Source organism: Anolis carolinensis, chromosome 4 (assembly GCF_035594765.1).
Source record: "Anolis carolinensis isolate JA03-04 chromosome 4, rAnoCar3.1.pri, whole genome shotgun sequence".
Taxonomy (NCBI): domain Eukaryota; kingdom Metazoa; phylum Chordata; class Lepidosauria; order Squamata; family Dactyloidae; genus Anolis; species Anolis carolinensis.
In genome coordinates this window covers 138786898-138809894 of record NC_085844.1, presented here as the reverse complement: position 1 = coordinate 138809894, position 22997 = coordinate 138786898, and the positions used below count along the sequence as shown (strand labels likewise).

General features: G+C 38.4%; 2 protein-coding genes across 5 annotated transcripts in view; one reads left to right on the top strand and one right to left on the bottom strand.

Moving 5' to 3' along the window:
• The window catches only part of cfap61 (cilia and flagella associated protein 61), a 132126-nt gene extending 115556 nt beyond the window's left edge, over positions 1-16570 (bottom strand). For 2 of the 3 annotated variants that reach the window (XM_008109085.3, XM_062977911.1), the window contains exons 1-7: positions 16439-16567; positions 10352-10514; positions 10105-10255; positions 7602-7678; positions 6163-6230; positions 5074-5197; positions 46-178 (exon numbers count right to left, since the gene is read on the bottom strand). In XM_008109085.3, coding sequence (XP_008107292.2) covers positions 46-178; positions 5074-5197; positions 6163-6230; positions 7602-7678; positions 10105-10255; positions 10352-10506 — 708 coding nt within the window. In that variant the 5' untranslated portion in view covers positions 10507-10514; positions 16439-16567. Of the gene's footprint in view, positions 1-45; positions 179-5073; positions 5198-6162; positions 6231-7601; positions 7679-10104; positions 10256-10351; positions 10515-16438 lie in introns of all 3 variants that reach the window. The other variant, XM_062977912.1, reaches the window with a different exon arrangement.
• Positions 16543-22997, top strand: part of crnkl1 (crooked neck pre-mRNA splicing factor 1) — a 20938-nt gene continuing 14483 nt past the window's right edge. For both annotated transcript variants that reach the window (XM_008109087.3, XM_008109086.3), the window contains exons 1-7: positions 16543-16667; positions 19219-19371; positions 19815-19906; positions 20015-20173; positions 20326-20492; positions 21703-21881; positions 22499-22669. In XM_008109087.3, the coding sequence (XP_008107294.1) occupies positions 16620-16667; positions 19219-19371; positions 19815-19906; positions 20015-20173; positions 20326-20492; positions 21703-21881; positions 22499-22669 (969 nt within the window). In that variant the 5' untranslated portion in view covers positions 16543-16619. The remainder of the gene's footprint in view (positions 16668-19218; positions 19372-19814; positions 19907-20014; positions 20174-20325; positions 20493-21702; positions 21882-22498; positions 22670-22997) is intronic.

The window sequence follows — 22997 nt, the reverse complement described above, 5'->3', positions numbered from 1 at the left end:
AACTGAATAGCCATTACCCCCTTAACAGTTTAATACAAGGCTCACCTCACAAACCACAGCAATGTTCTCTTCATCTTGTGCTTCTATTAATTCAGCAAGGAAGTATTCTCCATACGTTTCTCTCAGAGTATCATTGTGGCGTGCAAAGATAGGGGTGAGATCATCATGGTCTTCTACCCTACAGATGAGATTATTTCCTTAAGCAAATGTGGAAATACACTAGGCACTAATATTTTATTTAGTTTGTACAGTAGAATCTCACTTATCCAACATAAACGGGCCGGCAGAACGTTGGATAAGTGAATATGTTGGATAATAAGGAGAGATTAAGAAAAAGCCTATTAAACATCAAATTAGTTTATGATTTTACAAATTAAGCACCAAAACATCATGTTATACAACAAATTTGACAGAAAAAGTAGTTCAATACTCAGTAATGCTATGTAGTAATTACTGTATTTACGAATATACCAACAAAATTTCACGATATATTGAAAACATTGACTACAAAAATGTGTTGGATAATCCAGAACGTTGGATAAGTGAGCGTTGGATAAGTGAGACTCTACTGTAATTATTTAATTTATTTTCCACTTATTTCCTAAATTAGACTTAAAGCAGCCTGCAATATAAAACAGTGTTTAATTGAGTACAGAAGTTTTTAAGAAACACTAAACCAGCCATTCACTTTAAAACACTACTTCTAAAATATGAAAAATGAAAGCACTGTAATCAGTACTGATGTGGGTTTTACAGTTTTATTAGATGGAAATGTGTTTATGATGGGATTGTTTATTGCCATTGTATGTGACGTCTTTGCTTTTTTGTATGTTGTTCGTTGCTTTGTCCCAATGTGGAAAAGCAGGAAATAAATAAATAAAATAATACTTAAGTGCATATCACTCCACCTTGGTTATCCAAAGCTAAACACATGTTTAAACAAAAAGGTCTTTGCCTGCTGGTGAAAAGACAGGAACGCAGGGCAGATTGAGGCCCCTTCTACACTGCCCTATATCCCAGATTATCTGCTTTAAACTGGATTATATGAGTCTCCACTGCCAAATAATCTGGAATATGAAGATAATCTGTGATCAGATCCTGGGATATAAGGGGCAGTGTCGAAGTGGCCTGAATCTCCCTCAGGAGGAAATTCCAAATTTTTGAGCAGCCACCAAGAAGATTCTTTCCATGTCCTCTCTTATTGAGGCTAGGAGGGGGGTCAAGACCTGGCAGGCTTGTATGAGAAGATATGGGCTTTCAGATAGCACTCCTGAAATCCAACAGGGATTTAATCAAGGCTTGTGTTACTGTGGCCAGATCTGGCTTATAATGAAATGGCCACATCTGAAGTACTACATTTTATTGAGCAAACACACTCCTGGCAAAACACTGAAACCTGAGTCTCTAGATTCGGGGAGGAGTCCAAGAGTATGCCTAACTAGACACCTGGGATTTCCCAAGTAAAACCCCTATGTCTGGGTTCATAGAATCATAGAATAGTCACATGTTTTAAAATGGAAATGGTATCAGTGCATTTTTTTGAAAAAATATTTTAAAAATTAAACTATGCATTTACATATAATATATATGAGATATGGGAGGAAAATATTTGGAGGAGGTTTAAATGTATCTGTAGGTAGTTTTAAAAACCACAGAACCTGACCATGTCCTCACCTGATACCTGAACCAGTGGAGTGAGAGAAGGTAATAGAGGAAAACGTGAAATTAACCATATGAAGTGGGAGAGTGAGGTAACAGTTTATGAGTTGGCAGACGAGGTAACAAGCCAAGTAACATATGCATTGAGACAGCATCCACCACCAACCCATTCATCTTCTGAAAGGTTCCAAGTGCCTGGAGAACTGGAAGAAGTGGCTGTCATCCTTCCTGCTGAAGCTAGTCCCTTCCTCCCCACTTCCATTGCCTGAATCATAGAATCATAGAATAGTAGAGTTGGAAGAGACCTCATGGGCCATCCAGTCCAACCCCCTGCCAAGAAGCAGGACATTGCATTTATCCAACATACCAGGAGCACTTCTGTATTAAGTTTAATTTGTTTTTCTTCATCAGGTCTTTTAATATAACACATGAAATAACCACATTTCATGTGTAATACCAAAAACAAACATTATTTCAATTAGATATGCAAGTATACCCGTGATACACCTAGGGATAAAAAATCTGATTTTTCTGATTCCTGATGAATGTCAAGCACACTCGGGATTCTTTTTCCTCCTGCAATGATCTTGCACAGCTTTTCAACAAACGTTTTGCAACTCGCCCAGAGAACTGTGGAGCTTTCCAGAAATTATGCAGCTTTCAGCACAGAAACTGAAACTATTCAGCATTCTTCCCAGAAAAATAATTATGCAATCTTTAAACTCTGACTGCAGCTTCGGGGTTTCTTTTCCCATTTGTGCAACACTGAAACCAGCAAAAGTGGCAAGCATAGGTTTTTACAGCTATTTCTTAATTCTTGTACAAAAAATTATAACAACAAACAATGCAAATGTGGTGCTTTTATGGTAAATGAGATTTTGAGCAAGTTGTGATCATGCACTAGAAGTGATGCATTTTATTTGTTAATAATACTTTAAATCAATTTATACTTCTAAGTTTTTTAAAACTATGTTTTAAATGTATGCAACTGTATACCATTTTGATTAATAAGCAAAGCTATTGTAGTATGCTCTTGGATGGAACGAATTTGAATAATCCACTTGCCTGGATTTATTTCTGTTACTTATTTAGAAATGATATCTCTCATTTCAAAATGTTTACTACAACTTCTCAGCAGGATAAGGTGAATATATCCTGCAGTGGGGTTGGTACCAAATCCACTGATCTTGATTTAAAACTTTTGTAATCAAACAATCACATCATTTTCCATATGAAAATTTGACCAGGGAGGAGAGAAAGAAAATCTATGTAGTGAGCTTTTGGACTTTATGATAAGTACAACAGCTGAAAATAAGAGGGCAATTAAATGTAAGAAATAAATTCTCTCTTGCTTTGTTTTTTCTTTCTGTCTTTCTTTCTGTCTTTCTTTCTTTCTTTCTTTCTTTCTTTCTTTCTTTCTTTCTTTCTTTCTTTCTTTCTTTCTTTCTTTCTTTCTGTAACACAGGGCCCTTCCACACAGCCATATAACCCAGAATATCAAGACAGATAATCTACAATATCTGCTTTGAACTGGATTATCTAAGTCCACATTGTCATATAATCCAGTTCAATGTGGATTTTATACAGCTGTATGGAAGGGGCCACAGAGAAAGAGAAAGATACAGATAGATCAATGCAAGCACAGGACTGTTTCCATGCCTATGGTGACCTCTAGTGGGCAAGGGACACTTATAGTTCTTCCACTTTATTCTCTGTTCATTTACCACTTACCACTGAGTATTTAAGGAGCCCGGGGCGAAGTGCGTTAAAGCACTGAGCTGGAGACCGAAAGGCCGCAGTTAGCTCCAGCTCCTACCAACTTAGCAGTTCGAAAACTTGCCAATGTGAGTAGATCAATAGGTACCGCTCCAGCAGGAAAGTAACGGCGCTCCATGCAGTCATGCTGGCCACATGACCTTGGAGGTGTTTATGGACAACGCCGGCTCTTCAGCTTAGAAATGGAGATGAGCACCAACTCCCAGAGTCAGACATGACTGGACTTAACGTCAGGGGAAACCTTTACCTTACTGAGTATTTAAAAGCAATTTAATTCAACAATACAGGATCAAGAGAATGAGATGGCTTCCTAGGGAAGGATATTTGGGTGACATGAAGGGGCAGGAAGTGATACCTTATTCTATACAGTTGGCCAGCTATATCCACAGATTCTGCACCCACAATTTCTACCATCCATGGTGTGAAGATATATTTTTAAAAAATCCAAAAAAGCAAAGACACAGGGCACCAATTTACTATTCCAGGTTCCAGAGTTCTAAGTCTGGAAAGATCTACCTCTACAGAAACGTAAGGTTCCTGTTTTCTCAGAAATCCATGGAAATTGACAGAGGCGCTGCGTACGAACTCAAATCTTACACAGAATCGCCAACAAACCCCCAGTTTTCGCCCCGATGCTAGCCAGAGGCAACCATGAAAACTATTTGCTCAACTATCTAAGAAAAACAATTGGCATAATAAAGCATACTGGGTACAAGTTAACTAGCAAAGAAAGTGGGATGATGTTCACACTGGGAGTCAAGGTTCTTCTGGACTCTTGGACCAGTTCTTAAACACGCTTCTGGAATGAGCTTCGTGTATTCCAAGTAGACTGGAACGTACTTAGTCCTAATATTTTTTATACTGGTTTTAAACTACTTTATTGGATGTATTGCAATAGCAGATTCCCAGTTTAGTGTTTACACCTTATTTTATTGTATTGGTTATTTAATATTTAATGTTTATTTTACTTAAGTGATATTTGTCTTTACTGTTCTAATGTAGCACAAATCCTATGTAAAACCATACTACGTATTTCTGATATTAATATTGAAATCTGAAATATATACAATTTCTACCATCCATGGTGTGAAGATTATTTTTTTAAATGCAAAAAGCAAAGACACAGGGCACTAATTTACTATTCCATTCTATATAATAGGACTTGAACATCCAGATATATTGCTATCCATGGAGGGTCTTGGAACAAAATCCCAAAAGATACCAAGGGACCACTGTATCTTATAACTGTATTTTTGCTAGTAAAGAAGCTGAGGAAGTGGCATAGGCAGTCCATGCTTTTCACTTTTTCCCACTGATTTCATATAATGCATGAGAATGAGAAAGATTCTAAATTTTTTACTTACATATAACAATACAGACTAATATTCTAGGTAGACTTTGATCAAATGTTAGAAAATACTTAAAACTAACAACAATAATTTAAGAAATAATCAACCAGGCAAAATCATACCAATTTTTTACAAATGAAAACAGTAACTAAGCAGCAATTTGGAAAGAAAGAAAAATTATATGTGGAAATCAAAAGATTGCAAAAAAAAAGCAATATAGGGAGATATGTTTATCAGCATATACAAACCAAGACATAAAACAAAAACTTAGATGATGGATAATTCTTACCTGGCATGGCGCACATAGAGCTGAGGGCGATACTGATGCCTGTGAGCCACATACAGGCTATATTCCAGATGCAAAGTTGAACCTTTATTCTTCACTGGTTCAAAAGCAGTTGCTAAATCTAAACCTGATAAAACAAAAACAAAGGTCTGAATGAGATTCATGTTTTGAACTGAATCTCTCCAGTGACTACTTCAGAGGCTTAATTTAAATGGTGAATAGGGAGTTCTTTTTCAAACACCCTGTATATAGATAGGGGCAGTGTGTGTGTGTGGTAAGTATAATCCAATCTCAAAACTGAGTTTCTATGCTTAAAATTACATACTCATGTCCAAAAAAAGAGAGAAATTATTGACTTTTGTTTTGAAATATGTATATAAACTTCATATTGAGATATGTTACATCTGGCATTGCCCTTTGTTGGTATATTTTTCCTTACTCCATCATTTTGCTACTTTTTTGGGCATTTAATAATACTGATTAATATCATGCATATTCAGTCCAGTTTTAGAATAAATATTTTCCACAGTTCTCTTTAGAGGAATTTTATTTTACAACATGGAAAATAGATTGCAATTCTATACCTGCCAACTACAAAACAAACCTCACTAAGGGTGTGTCTACACTATCAGATTAATGCAATTTGACACCACTTTAACTGCCCTGGCTCAATGCTATGGATCATGGGAGTCATAGTTTGGTGAGGCACCAGCTCTCTTTGGCAGAGAAAACTAAAGATCTGGTAAAACTACAGTTCTATGGCCCCATCTACACTGCTATATAAAATCCAGATTATCTGATTTGAACTGGATTATATAGCAGTGTAGATTCATATAATCCAGTTTAAAGTAGATAATGTTTTATTACCTTCCCTATTTGTCATTATGGTTTTTTGTATCTTGTTTTTAATTGTTTATTATATCTGAATGTTATGTTATTGTTTTTACTTACTCACATTGCTTTTAACTGTCATATTTGTTTTGCTTGGGTTCGGCCCCATGTTAGCCGCCCCAAGTCTCTTCGGGGAGATGGTGGTGGGATAGAAAAATTAAGTATTTATTTATTTATTTATTTATTTATTATAATATTTACCCAAATCTTCTTGAGTTGGTACAGAGAGAAGTATGAAATGCAGCTCTGGTACGGTTTTAAAGACAGTCCTGAACAAAATATAAATTATAATTATTTTCTATTTTAGTTTCCATAAATTTTACATTAGCACCAAAATATCATAACAATCTCTTAATCCTCCTAGCTAGTTATATAATACTAAGGTAAGACTGAAATAAGTTTTAATAATATTATGATAATAATATAAGTAGAAGCATAAATACCATGTCAAAACATTAGAAGATCAAAGGGTATTTTCAAAGATCAGAGGGGGTGGGAAATAAACATTATTATTATTATTATTGACACAGCAACATAGCAAACAAGATAGATACGCTGGGTTTCGCATCATAAAATCACAAGTCGAACACTTCCCAAGCGTTTAGGACTGTGTGATGTATTTTCGGATGATGCGTGCAGATCCCAGTAAGGTGGTCTTTTGCAACTGACAGATCATAATTTTGACAATGTTTATTGTTTCCAAATGCTGGCTGAGATCTTTTGGCATAGCACCCAGTGTGCCAATTACCACCAGGACCACCTGTACTGGTTTCTGCCAGAGTCTTTGCAGTTCAGTCTTGAGGTCCTGATAGTGGCTGAGTTTTTCCTGTTGTTTTTCATCAATCCGACTGTCACCTGGTATGGCGACATCAATAATCCAAACATTTTTCTTTTCCACGACTGTGAGGTCTGGTGTGTTGTGTTCCAGAACTTTGTCAGTCTGGATTTGAAAGTCCCACGGTATCATTTTCCATTATTATTATTATTATTATTATTATTATTATTATTATTATTATTATTATTATTATTAAGAATTATATGCACCTTATACACACAGACTGAAGGTAATTTTGTACAAAAATTAATAATTTTGTGAATGAAAGAGTCTGTATACATATAAAATCAGAAACCAAAGGTGCAACTATCTCAACCACCCATGTGAACAATTTCAGATATTGTAGTATTTTGAAGCATTGGCTGCTCAACCTATATTTATATATAAAACATTTCTGTAATTTCTGCAATTCAGAGTCATATTTACATAATTAACCTAGCACAAACTATTTTACAAAAGTAAGACTGACATGTTCTTCAGTATAATAAGTTATACTTTTAATAGGAAAGGATATCTGAAAGAATTCTATTAAGAGCTAATTCCAACATTCCATTTTGTGTCTGCTGAAATGAACTTTAGTCTATGAAAACTTTTGTTAGAATGTTCTTTTTTCAACTAGTCTCAAAGGTACTACTGTATGTCTTTTTAACACTCAATTTTGGGAGATTCAAGCTAGGCTGCCTCATATATGAGTCTGTGTTGATGTTTATAAAATGGGATAGCCTAACAAAATTCCCATACATCTGTTTGCTGGGATCTCCATTTACTTCAATGTACACTGTACTTTTGTAACATATCAACTTACTTAATAATTTCATGGCAACCATCAACGACATATTCATCAGTTGTCACAAACAGATGCATGAACAATGTATTTAAAGGCTGTGAATAAAAGGCACAAATGAATACAACATGATACTACTTAATTCAATCATTGTATAAAATATAAGCATTAATTTAGTTTTTAGAACTTTCAAAAAGTACACAAAATCTTGGGGGAGAAGTGAGCTATATCATATCTAGTGCTCACCTTTTTTGGCTAAATGACCTTGCCAAAATTAGGGTGCGCATTAATTCACATCATATGGTAACCTTAGTGCTGAGCCAAAGCAAAAGGGGAAGCTGCCTGAAGAGCTGTACCTGGAGCTCCTCTTTGAGAGATGTCATCTCTGATTAAATGGCCAGAGCTCAATGCTATGCATTGCTGGGATTTGTAGTTTGTGAGGAACCAGCATTTTTTGGAAGAAAAGACTCAAAATCTTGTTGAACTACAGCCCCCAGGATTCCATAGCATTTTACCAAGGCAACTAAAATGTTCTACAGCATAGATTGCACCCCAAGGTTTTCATTTCAATCGGAGTGTTCTAACACAATTGTTTATAACAAAGCAATTTTAAGCAGTTCTCAACAGTAATGTGCACCTTTTTGGGCAAATTACAAAGAGAACACTTTTCACCACTATGCATTATATTTGGCAGCAAATACTTTTCATGGTTTCAATGTTTTGAAAATTGTGGTGCACATTGCATTTGATGGCACATTAGACTCAAATAAATATGGGTAATTTTCACAAAATTAATAAGGAAAATTAGTATAAAAACAAAACAGACATAGCTCCTGAAAGACTGTATTGTTCAGCACTGAGGACAGCTCATCTCTACAATGAGCTGCTGGATAAGGGGGATACTTAAAGTGGAACTAGACATTGGTAACAAACAATAGATTTCCCTGTCTATTTTTCTGTAGTGTATAAAACAATGGCAGACATTTTTGGAAGAGCTATAGTAGGTGGAAGCTTAACAATTAATTACTAACTTTTAAAAATAATTTCCCTTGGCAGTCCACTTTCCCAGCCACACAAGAGAAAACAGTTGAGAAGTTTCAGGGAATTAGTTATGTATCATTTCATTACTTCTCACAAGCTAGAGACAACTTGAATATCTAGTTAATCACCAAATGTTGGATTGCACCACATATTTATGCATTTGTTGTGAGACACTGATGCTATATTGTTATGTGAACCTAGTGTTAATATTTTCGGACCCTATAATGGGGTTTGCTTGGGAAGATTTATTCAATGGTGGTTTGCAATTGCACTCTTCTTAGGACAAAAGAGCGTGGCATGTCCAAAACCACATAGCAGGTTTCCATGACTGCAGTATTTGAACCCTTGTCTCCCAGGCCCCTTCTGCAGTGCCATGTAAAATCCAGATTATCAGCTTTGAACTGGATTTCATGGCAGCGTAGACTCTGATAATCCAGTTCAAAGAAGATAATGTGGATTATCTGCTTTGATAATCTCAATTATATGGCAGTGTAGAAGGGGCCTCAGAGTCTTTGTCCAGCCTCAAATAATTATAGTATGCTGGCTGTCTTTAATAAGTATTATACATACAGTAAATGTAAATTCTCATTTCGCTAGAGATTGAACAGATAGTCACCTTGTGATAAGGTTGCTACCCAGAAGCAAGGCCCTATCTTTTTTCATTACATTTAAAGGTATTACTTAACTGTTGAAGAAAGTGAATATATTGCAACAACAAACTACAGCAATATTTCTGATGTTTAAATCAGCACATTGGCCTATATTTCCTCTAGAACATTAAAGAAATAAGGTAAGAAGAAAACAAGTGTTTTTGCTCTGACTTGTCAAGAGAAAGAGTGCCATGTTTGGACATCATGTTAAACAAATAATCTGGTTTCTGCCTCCTACAGAATTCTGGGGTTTGTAGTTTGGTGAGGCCCAGGACCTGTCTGGCTGAGCTGTTTAAAGGCCCCGCCCTAAAGTGGATTTAAAGTGGATCCAAACTCTAGTGTGATGAAGCCCCAAGAGAGCTTCTCTTTCACCCTTTTATTCTTCTGTGATTTTCCCAAGGGGACTTCAGAATTCTTAACCATTAGATTTGAAGTTACACTAGTTTTGATGAATTTGTCATAGAAGATTTAAAATCTAGTGTGAAAGCAATACGCTGATAAAACTTTTGCAGATTTTTTGTTTGGCCTAAGGTTAAGAGAGATCGCCCCTACTTGCCTTAAAGTCAGATTACTAAACACAGGAAATATTCCATCCCCTGATAGTAACAGCATTCTAATGCACTGTGTGAGGCAACAGCAATGAAATGAAATGGAAATAAAGGGCTTTTATACATTTAGCACTTGGATAATACTTTTAAAATTAATATATAGAAGATGGTCATGCAAATCTACAAAAATTCTATAAAATGGCTTTGAACTAATTTCTCAACACAAATACAAATAATGAAAAACATTTAAGATTACAGATTTCAAGAAAAATCCTCCCCACATACTGTACACATAAGGCCAATAAAATTTTCTTCTAAGTATGACTCCCAGTGAGCCTCATCAGCAAAATCCCAATTCGGATAGTCCACAAATGCAGCATGAGCAACAGGCATATTCTTCTCATTAATCACAGTCACTGCAAGGTTGGCTTTTTCTCTGTAAAACAAATGTTTAGATTTCATTGATGGAACAAGTAAAAATAAATTACAGGATTTTTAATGTATGATAAATAGTTGTAATTGTGTTACTTACAGAAGATAAATAACATTGATCCTGCCAAACAATCTTTCTGTATCATATTTCATGTGACCAACAATATTAGGAATATCATGGGATTCTGTTCTTCTGGCACTGAGTGTGATAGTAGAGGGAATAGACGATGATGTTAGACGTAATAATGTAGACATATTCTAAACTGCAACACAAAGAGAAAAAATGCTTCTTCAGACAAATTAGTTATAGCCTAGGACAACTCTGAAAATAATGCCAAAAGTGTAGAAGTACTTGAAAATTACACCATCTTTTTGCAGTCTGGGCCTATGTATAAGACTAATTGGCTAGAATTATATGCACTTTCACATAACTTCAATTACTATTACAAAATGAACCAAACTTATTAGAATCAGGAGATGTGTGACTTATGCTTACACTTCAGGTTTCTAATAAATATGCTTGGGACACTAATGACTTTCAACAATTAGTTTCCAGTTTTTCCAACAATACAAAAACAGTTGATATGTTACAGTATCTGTTATCATGGACATTGCAGTTTTGTATGGATATGTTACTTTCTTCAATCCCTAGATTCCTCAATCACAGGAATTTAGGGATTGCTTTTGAACTAGCTGTGCAGTTCAGTTCTACATATACTTGTATGAAAGAAATGTGCAATGAGGTTTACTTTCAGGTAAATAATGAAGAGGACCACCACTTTAATGTATAGTGTAGACAGGCTCCAACTTCAGTTAGACACTGGCTACGATTTGCCAGGTTGCAGCTGATTCTAGGAGTCGTCTTAAAATATTTGGGAACACAGAGAGGTAATTCAGATATAAGTATGCAGTCATCCTTCCACATTTGTGGTTTTGACTTTCACAAATCTGATTTAAATTGCTCTCTCTTGGAATATCTATGTCCTCTAGTGTTACTTTGGGGTTAACGTCATACAGACATGTTGGAGGACGTCAACATTTCTAGAGATAACACTTCTATAAGTCTTCCAAAGAAATTATTTGGCCAGTTTCTGTTATCAAAGACAGAAGATGGAAATACAGAATATAAGCTGAAGATAGACACTGAACGACCAAGAAATTCCTAGAGATGTGTCATCTCAGATTTAAAAATTGCAATTTCTTTATTCACAGTTTTACACTTTCACAATTCTCTTGTGTTCCTAACCCAATGGCTGTGGAGGGCTGACTGTAGAGAAATAGATAGATACAGTAGAGTCTCACTTATCCAACCTCTGCTTATCCGATGTTCTGGATTATCCAATGCAGTCTGCCTCCAGCCCGGATCCACAGCTGTTTCTCTAGGCAGCAAGGACTGAAATTTTTACAGATTTAACTTCCGACAATGTTGTTATTGCAAGTTCATTTTATGCAATTTTATCTTTATTTGTAGTCAATTTGTTAGTAGTCAATGTTTTTATAGTCAATGTTTCCAATACATTGTGATGTTTTGGTGCTAAATTCGTAAATACAGTAATTACTACATAACATTACCGTGTATTAAACTGCTTTTTCTGTCGATTTGTTGTAAAATATGATGTTTTGGTGCTTAATTCGTAAAATCATAATGTAATTTGACGTTTAATAGGCTTTTCCTTAATCCCTCCAACATTATCCAACATTTTAGCTTATCCAACGTTCTGCCAGTCCGTTTAGAATCATAGAATCATAGAATAGTAAAGTTGGAAGAGACCTCATGGGTCATCCAGTCCAACCCCCTGCCAAGAAGCAGGAAATTGCATTCAAAGCACCCCCGACAGATGGCCATCCAGCCTCTGCTTAAAAGCCTCCAAAGAAGGAGCCTCCACCACAGTCCGGGGGAGAGAGTTCCACTGCTGAACAGCCCTCACTGTGAGGAAGTTCTTTCTAATGTTCAGGTGGAATCTCCTTTCCTGTAGTTTGAAGCCATTGTTCCGCGTCCTAGTCTGCAGGGCAGCAGAAAACAAGCTTGCTCCCTCCTCCCTATGACTTCCCCTCACGTATTTGTACATGGCTATCATGTCTCCTCTTAGCCTTCTCTTCTGCAGGCTAAACATGCCCAGTTCTTTAAGCCTCTCCTCATAGGGCTTGTTCTCCAGACCTTTGATCATTTTAGTTGCCCTCCTCTGGACGCATTCCAGCTTGTCAACATCTCCCTTCAACTGTGGTGCCCAGAATTGGACACAGTATTCCAGGTGTGGTCTGACCAAAGCAGAATAGAGGGGTAGCATGACTTCCCTGGATCTAGATGCTATACCCCTATTGATGCAAGCCAAAATCCCATTGGCTTTCTTAGCAGCCACATCACATTGCTGGCTCATGTTTAACTTGTTGTCCACAAGGACTCCAAGATCTTTTTCACATGTACTGCTGTCTAGCCAGGCGTCCCCCATTCTGTATCTTTGCATTCCATTTTTTCTGCCGAAGTGAAGTATCTTGCATTTGTCCCTGTTGAACTTCATTTTGTTAGTTTCGGCCCATCTCTCTAGTCTGTCAAGATCGTTTTGAATTCTGCTCCTGTCTTCTGGAGTGTTAGCTATCCCTCCCAGTTTGGTGTCGTCTGCAAACTTGATGATCGTGCCTTCTAACCCTTCGTCTAAGTCGTTAATAAAGATGTTGAACAGAACCGGGCCCAGGACGGAGCCCTGCGGCACTCCACTCGTGACTTCTTTCCAAGATGAAGACGACGCATTGGTGAGCACCCTTTGGGTTCGTTTGCTTAGCCAGTTACAGATCCACGTAACCGTAGTTTTGTCTAGCCTACATTTTACTAGTTTGTTTGCCAGAAGGTCATGGGGGACTTTGTCGAAGGCCTTACTGAAATCTAGGTATGCTACATCCACGGCATTCCCTGTATCGACCCAACTCGTAACTCTATCGAAAAAAGAAATCAGATTAGTCTGGCATGACTTGTTTTTGGTAAATCCGTGTTGACTATTAGCAATGACTGCATTTGTTTCTAAGTGTTTGCAGACCACTTCCTTAATGATCTTTTTCAGAATCTTGCCTGGTATTGATGTTAGGCTGACCGGACGGTAATTGTTTGAGTCGTTCTTTTTTCCCTTCTTGAAGATAGGGACCACATTTGCCCTCCTCCAATCTTCCGGGACTTCTCCTGTTCTCCAAGAACTCTCAAAGATAATTGTCAGTGGTTCTGAAATAACTTCCGCTAGTTCCTTCAGTACTCTTGGATGTAGCTGATCTGGCCCTGGGGACTTGAATTCATTTAGAGCGGCCAGGTGTTCCTGGACAACTTGTCTCCCTATTTGGGGTTGGATTTCCCCAAATCCTTCGTCCATTTCATGTTGCTGAGGTTGAAGATGGCTTTCTTTTAGTGAGAAGACCGAGGCAAAGAAGGCATTAAGCAGTTCTGCCTTTTCCCTGTCCCCTGTCGCCATCACCCCATCTTCTCCTTGCAGAGGCCCTATCACCTCTTTGTTCTTCCTTTTTCTACCAACGTAAGCAAAAAAGCCTTTTTTGTTGTTTTTAATATCCCTGGCAAGCCTGAGCTCATTTTGCACTTTAGCCTTGCGAACATTTTCCCTACAGGAGTTGGCTATATGTTTGAATTCTTCTTTGGTGATTTCTCCCCTTTTCCACTTCTTGTGCATGTCTCTTTTGAGTCTTAGCCCGGTTAGAAGTTCTTTGGACATCCATTCTGGCTTCTTTGCACTTGTCATATTTTTTTTTCTTTGTTGGCACTGTTTGCATTTGCGCCTTGAGTATTTCACTTTTAAAAAATTCCCATCCATCCTTAACTCCCTTGTCTTTTAATATTGGCGTCCATGGAATGCCGCTCAGTATTTCCTTCATTTTTGGAAGTCAGCTCTCTTAAAGTCCAGAATGTGTGTTTGACTTGTCTTAGTTTCAGCCTTCCTTTGTATGGCAAACTGCAGGAGCACATGGTCACTTGCCCCTAAGGATCCGACGACTTCTACTGTATTGATCAGGTCTTCCACATTTGTTAAGATTAGATCAAGAGTTGCTGATCCCCTTGTTTATGTTGGACAAGTGAGATTCTACTGTAGATAGATAGATAGACAGAACCATGAGAATGACAGCAACAATGACCAGAACCTTTCAACAGGAATACTCCACCCAAAATAGCCGAACCACTACTTTTAGTTGTATCTGGCAGTTCTCTTCGGCTCAGTGCTTAAGTGGTAGAAATGGCTAGTAATGCTTTTCCCCAGCTCATGCTAATATACAAGTTGGGGATGTTTTATCTTGCCCTGGTTATTCCATCCTTTAGTAATAGCCACACCGCATGACTATATTTAATCTGTGTAGGTATTTTAAAAGACATTTCAGAAACTTCAGCTGATATAGAGTGTGGCTGCCCATTTCTGGAGGGAAATAAGTGAACATTTCACATGACTCCCTTCTTATACCAGTTAATATTTTATTTTTAACCTTTATCACCTTCAATCAGGGTAGCTCTGGCCCTCTAGATCACAGCTTCTTAGACATTTCCATTCGGGACCCCTTTTAAGTCCAAGAAATTGCTTACATGACCCTGAGCATGTAGGTGTATAGAATAGGTATAAAAATAAAACATTTACTAACAAACCAGCATTCTCAAGGCTTGCTAAACAGACTGGTTTTCCTTTTTTATGAAGTACATCCACCCACTGCCTCTCCCATAACTCTTTCCTATTCTTTTCTATGGCATACAGCAAACAGAAGAATTGATCAGTAACTGAATATACTAAAGAGGTTTGGGGAGAATTCACCATTATTTATAGGAGTTATAGGCACTGGGATGTATAGTTCGCCTGCAATCTAAGAGAACTCTGAACTCCAACACCTTGATTTGGGGGAGTTGTAGTTCACCTACATCCAGAGAACACTGTAAACCCAAACACCGATGGATCTGGACCAAACTTGGCACACATACCTGATATGCCGAAATGTGATTACTGGAGGGGTTTGGCGGGAACTGACCTTCCTTTCTGGGAGTTGTAGTTCATCCACTACCAAATAAACTGTGACCTACAGCCAGGTATGTGGCCCGGGGGGGGGGGGGCTTCAGAGGCTTCAGCCCCTCCCCCCCCCCCAAATTCTCAGGGTGGTCCACAAGAAGGCCTTACATTTATTATTTAAACTGTTATGTTTATTCATATCATGATCTGATCACCATGCTCAATATATCCCATATGCATGGGGTATTGGGATAACAATACAAAAAGTTTGCTAGGGTAGATCCTCTTTCACTCAGACTCAGCCTCCCCCCCCCCCAATCAAAATCCTGGCTACCGGCCTGCCTCCAGTGATGATGGACCTGGTCCAACCTTGGCACACCCCCATGACTAACTCAACCTACTGGAGGGGTTTGAGGGGACTGACTCACCATAGTGGGTTGTTGTTTACCTTACAGCCAGAGAGTGTACTGAACCCCACCGATGATGCATCCAGAACAAACTTGCCAACATAACAACCTTATGCATTTTGTACAATTAAAAATGATTTTGTCAGATAAACTGGACAACCCCAGGAACCCAGGTAAAAGGTAAAGGTTTCCCCTGACGTTTAGTCCAGTCGTGTCCAACTCTGGGGGTTGGTGCTCATCTCCATTTCTAAGCCGAAGAGCCGGCGTTGTCCGTAGACACCTCCTAGGTCATGTGGCTGGCATGACTGCATGGAATGCCGTTACCTTCCCGCTGGAGCGGTACCTATTGATCTACTCACATTGGCATGTTTTCGAACTGCTTGGTTGGCAGAAGCTGGAGCTTAACAGCGGGCGCTCACTCCGCTCCCCAGATTTGAACCTGGGACCTTTTGGTCTGCAAGTTCAGCAGCTCAGTGCTTTAACACACTGAGCCACCGGAAAACCAAGCTAGCCTTAAATAAAATAAACACAAATAAAAGCGAATACAGGGATGCTCTGACACAGGCACCCTCCAACTGCGGCTCTCCAGCTGTCTGGGCCTATAACTCTAAGAATGCCTCGCCAGCTTGTTCAATGGGCAGGGGTTCTAGGAGTTGGAGGCCCAAACAGCGGGGTGGGGGCGCAGTTTGAGGGTGCCTGGTGTGACAGGACGTACCGCTAAACACTAATACCTTCCCCATATTCCTTTGATCGCTTTTGAGCTGCAACAGGGAAAGTTGCAATGCATCTCGCAGTGCTCACCTTTCAGCAAAGAAAGCCTCGAAAGATGCTGCTGGGTTTACAGTACTGAATCAGGACCGCGGCGCGTGCCCGTTGCCAAGGCGACGGAGAGGCCGAGCTTCCCGGCCGCGCGGAATGATGGGAGGCGTAAACGGAGGCGGAAGTGGAGCTTGGTGGGGATTTCGTCGAAAGAGCTGCGAAAATGGCGTCTACGGCGGCTGGAAAACAGCGGATCCCCAAAGTAGCCAAGGTGAGGGCGCAGAAGGCGGGAAGCAGTGGTAGGGTGACATTTCTGTGTGCTTCTCTTCGGGGTTCAGTCTCTTCGGGCTGTGGCTTCGGAACAGAAAAAGGGGAGGCTTGTGCTGAAGGGGATAGTGGAGGGGGGTGTAGGCAGCGAAGTGATGGGCCTCTTCGCAGCACTGGATTGAGCAGAGCCTACTCTCGAAGGTTGCATCCACACTGCACAGAGTTAATGCAGTTCGGCACCGCTTCAACTGCCATGGCTCAGTGCTGTAGGATCCTGGGATTCGTAGTTTATGGTGAGGACCTCAACTGTCTTTTAAAGGAACGGCTACAGGTTGTGTAAAATTGCAACTCTCATGATTTGATGTGTTGTCGAAGGATTTCATGGCCAGAAGCGCTGGGTTGCTGCGAGTTTTCCTCCTTTCTGTTGAAATTGTCCGGATGCCTGTGGATTTCAATGGCTTCTCCGTGTAGTCTGAGATGGTGGTTGTCAGAGTGGTCCAGCATTTCTGTGTTCTCAAATAATATGCTGCATCCAGGTTGGATCATCAGGTGCTCTGCTATGGCTGACTTCTGTGGTTGAGTTAAGTCTGCAGTGCCTTTCATGTTCCTTGATTCGTATTTGGGCAATGCTGCGTTTTGTGGTCCCAGTGTAGATCACTAACAACCACCATGTCAGATTACACAGAGAAGCCATTGAAATCCACAAACATGTGAACAATTTCAACAGAAAGGAGGAAACAATGAAAATGAACAAAATCTTGACTACCAGTATTAAAAAAACTCTAAAATCAGGACAGTAAATAAAAAAACTCAGAAAACAGAGGAATTCCAGACATGAATCAGTCAGGGCAGCTAACACCTCACAACAAAGGATTCCCCCAGGCAGAAAGCAGCCAGACTTTGAAACTGCAAGGCTATTCAATGCTAATCAAGGTGGACAATTGCAACTTTCACACTTGCTTGGTTTCCAACAGGCCTCAAAATCTCAGGGAATGCCTGCCATAGATATGGGTGAAACATCAGGAGATAATGCTTCTGGAACATGGCCATAGAGCCCAGAAAACTCACAGCAATCTCTCATGATTTGGTAGTATTGAGCTGACAAATGATAGCCTACTAAAACTGCCTGTTAGACCAGACCAAAAAAAAATCAACATCAAACCCCTTGGCTAGTTCAGTTAACAAAACACATTAGGAGTTGTGGACTTCCAATTCTATGTCCAAATCTCTTAAAAGAACTAGATCAAAAAATTGTTGCACAATGAATACAAAGAAGCTCAAAAAGACATTGCTACCTTCAGTAAATACAGCTCATTGAAATGGTAAAGGCCCCTTCCACACAGCTGAATAAAATCCCACATTTTCTACTTTGAACTAGATTATATGGCAGTGTAGACTCAAATAACCCAGTTCAAAGCAGATATTGTGGGATTTTCTGCCTTGATATTATGGGTTATATGGCTGTGTGGAAGGGTCCTAAGTCGTTTTAAACATGCTTTTCAAACAACCTAATATCTAAAGACAGAAATGCCTAAACACCTCAGGAGCGTATTTATCAGAACTAGATTTGAACACCTGGATACAATGGTCAAAACATGGAAGGTTTAACCAAGTTCCATATAATGAATAATTTTGTATCTGTGGAGCCGCTGAGGTAGAAGATATCATTTTACACATATACTGTTTAGTTGTAACTTGTATGAGAAAGAGGGAAACAAATACCTTGGACCATGCATTATACACAAGAGACACTGGGATCCTTAAATTAAAACTACATTTTTATTGGCCGGCCAGAGTGCTAAAATAACATACAAAACGGCCCTTTTTCTATATAAAGCAGTGTTTCTCAACCTGTGGGTCCCCAGATGTTTTGGCCTTCAACTCCCAGAAAACTAACAGCTGGTAAAAGAGGTTAAGAACCACTTTTTTTGTATGTCAGGAAGGACTTGAGAAATTGCAAGTCACTTCTGGTGTGAGAGAATTGGCCATCTACAGAGATGTTGCTCAGGGGATGCCCGGATGTTTTGATGTTTTTACCATCCTTGTGGGAGGCTTCTCTCATGTCCCCGCATGGAGCTCGAGCTGATAGAGTGAGCTCATCTGCGCTCTCCCCAGGTTGGCTTAGAACCAGCAACCTTCAGGTCAGCAGTATAAAGCAACTCAGCTGAGAACTGCATATTTGGAGTCAATTGGGGTAAACTGTATGGGTGATGCAGATATTTGATCTGGATCGGCATCTTGATCCCTTGCTAACAGCTTGTTTTAACTTTTGTTGTACTGTGGGTTGTATGCTGTATAAGCCAATACTTGAGTGTTTGTTAAATAAGTCATTTCTGTACCCCTTCTACATACATATAGTATTAATATTAATGAAACTGACAATTTCTTTTTCATGTGCTATGTCAGTCTATTTGTAGTTCATTTCAATAAATCAACCAAGTACCTTCCAAGTCTAGTAATTTCATTTTTAAAGCTAGTTTACTTTTTAGCATTGCATAGATACAGACTAAATTTCAATATGATTTGTTAACATTTGCTTGTCCCATCCCTCCAAGGTAAAGAACAAAGCCCCAGCAGAAGTACAGATCACAGCAGAGCAGCTCTTAAGAGAAGCAAAGGAGAGAGAGCTTGAGCTTCTTCCCCCACCCCCGCAGCAGAAGATCACAGATGAAGAAGAACTAAATGATTATAAGCTTCGCAAAAGAAAAGTAAGAAATATAATGATTTACTGATAGCATTTATTTGAGCTTATATCACGGTTTCTTAAAATACACATTAACCTGTAAAGCAAAGTTCCTTGAGAAAACAATTGGATGTAAAGAAAACGAAATCTTAAATAGCATCTTTTACATGTAGCTGCTCATGAATATTATTGTAAAGCTATCATGAGCTTACTGCTTCACTGCAGGAAAAGACTGTTGATCTTGTTTCTGATTCTGAAAAATTACTAGTCTGAATTATATCATCAGAGTTGTTCTGTTTTTGTTCATTCTGCTTGATACTTGTTTAAATACTTCTCTATGTGGAATAGAAATGCACCAAACATAGATTATGTTGACAGATTGTGTATTGATATTTTTTTTTGTTATACAGTGAAGTTACTGTTGTTCTAAAAAGAATTTTAAAAATTAACCCCATTCTTTTTCTATAGACTTTTGAAGATAACATAAGAAAAAATCGTACAGTTATCAGCAACTGGATCAAGTACGCACAATGGGAGGAAAGTCTCAAAGAAATACAAAGGTAACTATTTTCCTTTGGGCATCATTTGCTGTATAAATAACCAATAGTGATCATTACCTTAAGACTGGAATTTCAAATGCATTAATTTCAACCCTGTTTTGCTGTCAGGGCTCGTTCCATCTACGAGCGTGCTCTAGATGTGGATTACCGAAATGTCACCCTTTGGCTAAAGTATGCGGAAATGGAAATGAAAAACCGCCAAGTCAATCACTCTCGAAATATTTGGGACCGTGCCATCACAACTTTACCAAGAGTCAATCAGTTCTGGTAAGCTAAGCATGTTTTGCTGCTTTTCAAACAGCAGTAAACTGAAATATATGTTCCCGTTAGAATGTATTTTTTGCTGTAGTTTTGTGTAAAATTACTTCATCAGTTAGATGACACATCTGCCCTTTCTTACATTTCTTTTACTTGCATAGGTACAAATATACCTACATGGAAGAGATGTTGGGAAACATTGCTGGGACCCGCCAGGTGTTTGAGCGCTGGATGGAGTGGCAGCCAGAGGAACAAGCCTGGCATTCCTTCATTAACTTTGAGCTGAGATACAAGGAGGTGGACAGAGCACGGGCTATTTATGAAAGATATATCCTTTTCAGAATATTTCAGTATCAACTTTACTTTATTCATATTTTTTTCTTCCAATAACACTATATATAAACATGATTTTTGTTCCTGGGTTATAAATGTCATTTCCTAATTGGTTCTATCATAAAAACATGGAAAGGGTTTATTAAACTGCAAAAACTTTGTTTTTTTATGGGGCATCTTGCAGCATATTTTGCTCTAGTTTTTCAATGAATATCTGATAAGAGTCTCAACCAATTCAACATAGTTTGTGGCAGCCACAAAGATGAAGTTTATGGACTAATAACAACTACTTTCAAAGTAAGTACCACGCAATTATACAGGAAATTACACTTTCAAACCAGGAACAGATTTTTTTTTCAAATTGTGTTAGATAGTGTAATACAACCTGCCTATTTGATAGTGTAGGAGACAGAAAATTAACTGTTGAGGAGGAAAATATGATCTGTGTCTCCTTGACTTGCCTTCGTTGCCTTCTTAAAAACCAACAAACAGTATTGTCTTTCATAATTTAGTTAGCGCCCACCATTAATGCTGCATGTACACAATAAACATGTTTGGAAGGGACAGTATAAGAACATAAATCAGTGTGGACCCTGAAGTACAATCTGTTACTCTTATTAGATAAGATGTCTTGTTAGAGAAAGATGTTTTCTCTTACTTCACTCCCTCCCTGTATTAAAGAATATGTATAACAATACTCCCTCCCCTCTGTGTCTTTGATGATATAATAGACTCATGTGTAGAACTATTTAACTAACATGGCTCCGTAATTTAAATACTATATTTTATAATGTTTCCCATCTTTCCATTCTTTTTTCCTTTTTTAAATAGTTTATTTGAGTTAATGTTTTCCTTTTTTTTTTGAAAACAAAATAAATCATTTGCACCACAAACATATGGTCCTTACACACTATACAGTTATAGCACATTGATTCTACTTTAACTGCTATGGCAACTTCCTATGGAATTTTGGGGTTTGCAGATTATTGCAAGTTATTCCGCCGGAAGTACCTCTAACATCTCACCAAACTACATGGCAGGTGAACTGGAGGCATAGTGCAGTAAATCTGTAGTGTGAAAGGGCTCTAGACCAATGTTGTTATTCCTTGGTGGGTGGTCATTTTAGTGTTCTTATAATCATTCATACTGTTTTTTAAAAGCAGGTAATGTCATGAAAAACTTGGTAATTCCTTAATGCATTCCACTTGTCATTGTGCATCCTGATGTTAAGAACTGGATCAAGTATGCCCGTTTTGAAGAAAAACATAGTTATTTTGCCCATGCAAGGAAGGTTTTTGAGAGAGCCGTGGAATTCTTTGGAGAAGAACATATGAATGAACATCTGTATGTGGCCTTTGCCAAATTTGAAGAGAACCAGAAAGAGGTATCCTTTTTGCTAGCAAAATGCAAACTATTTAATAATGCAAAACCTCCCTTTGCTTTTTCATGCTTGCTGTTCATTGCGCAAAAAACAACTTTGCACCTAGCACATGAAACAATTTTGTCTACAATTATGTTCACTTCTCATTCAAAAAAATGCCAAAAGTAATCATGTGTAAATATTGAGCAAAAACTTTGCAGAATTCCTACCAGTGGTAATTTTCACAACTTAGTTACCCCAGTGTTGGGAAACTCCTTTTTTATGCAGGAAATGAATAGTAGCAGATATTCTTTCCATCAGTGTGAATAATGTGGAATTGGATCATTGGTCCACATAGTCATGTGCTACTTATATTACAGGCAAAGCTTTTTCCTAGCATCTTTTACCTACCTTTAGTTGATAATTATAGCCTTAGAGCAGTTCTCAACTTGTGGATCCCCAGATGTTTTGGGCTTCAACTCCCAGAAATCCTAACCACTAATAAACTGGTTAGGATTTCTGGGAGTTGTAGGCCAAAACACCTGGAGACCCATAGGTTGAGAACCACTGCCCTAGAGAGTGTTGGAACATATATATCAAGAAGATTTATTTTCCTTCTAAGCTTTTGCTTTCCCCTCTAGTTTGAACGTGTGAGAGTAATCTACAAGTATGCCCTGGACAGGATCCCAAAGCATGAGGCTCAGGAACTCTTCAAAAATTACACCATTTTTGAGAAAAAGTTTGGAGACCGGAGAGGAATTGAGGATATTATTGTTAGCAAAAGGAGATTCCAATATGAAGAAGAAGTGAAGGTAAGTGCACTGACTGAACTGTAGGGACAGGAGAAGACCAAGCCTTCTTTTTTTTTTTAATTTGTTAGTATTTATTTAATATTTTAAAGTCAGATCTCTGAGTACTGCTCCCACAATTTGAGCATAGTATGAATGTCAACCAGCCAGGATTACCAATTTGTAGGATGTTTCCACAATTATAAGCAGAGCCTCATTTTAACTGAAGATTCAGCGCTTGTGACAAGAAAAGCTGAATTCTATAATTCTATGCATAACTGATCAGATTTTCTTATTCATATTTTGTGTTTATTTTGCAGATTGTTTTCTGACATACAGTTGTGGGGCTTGT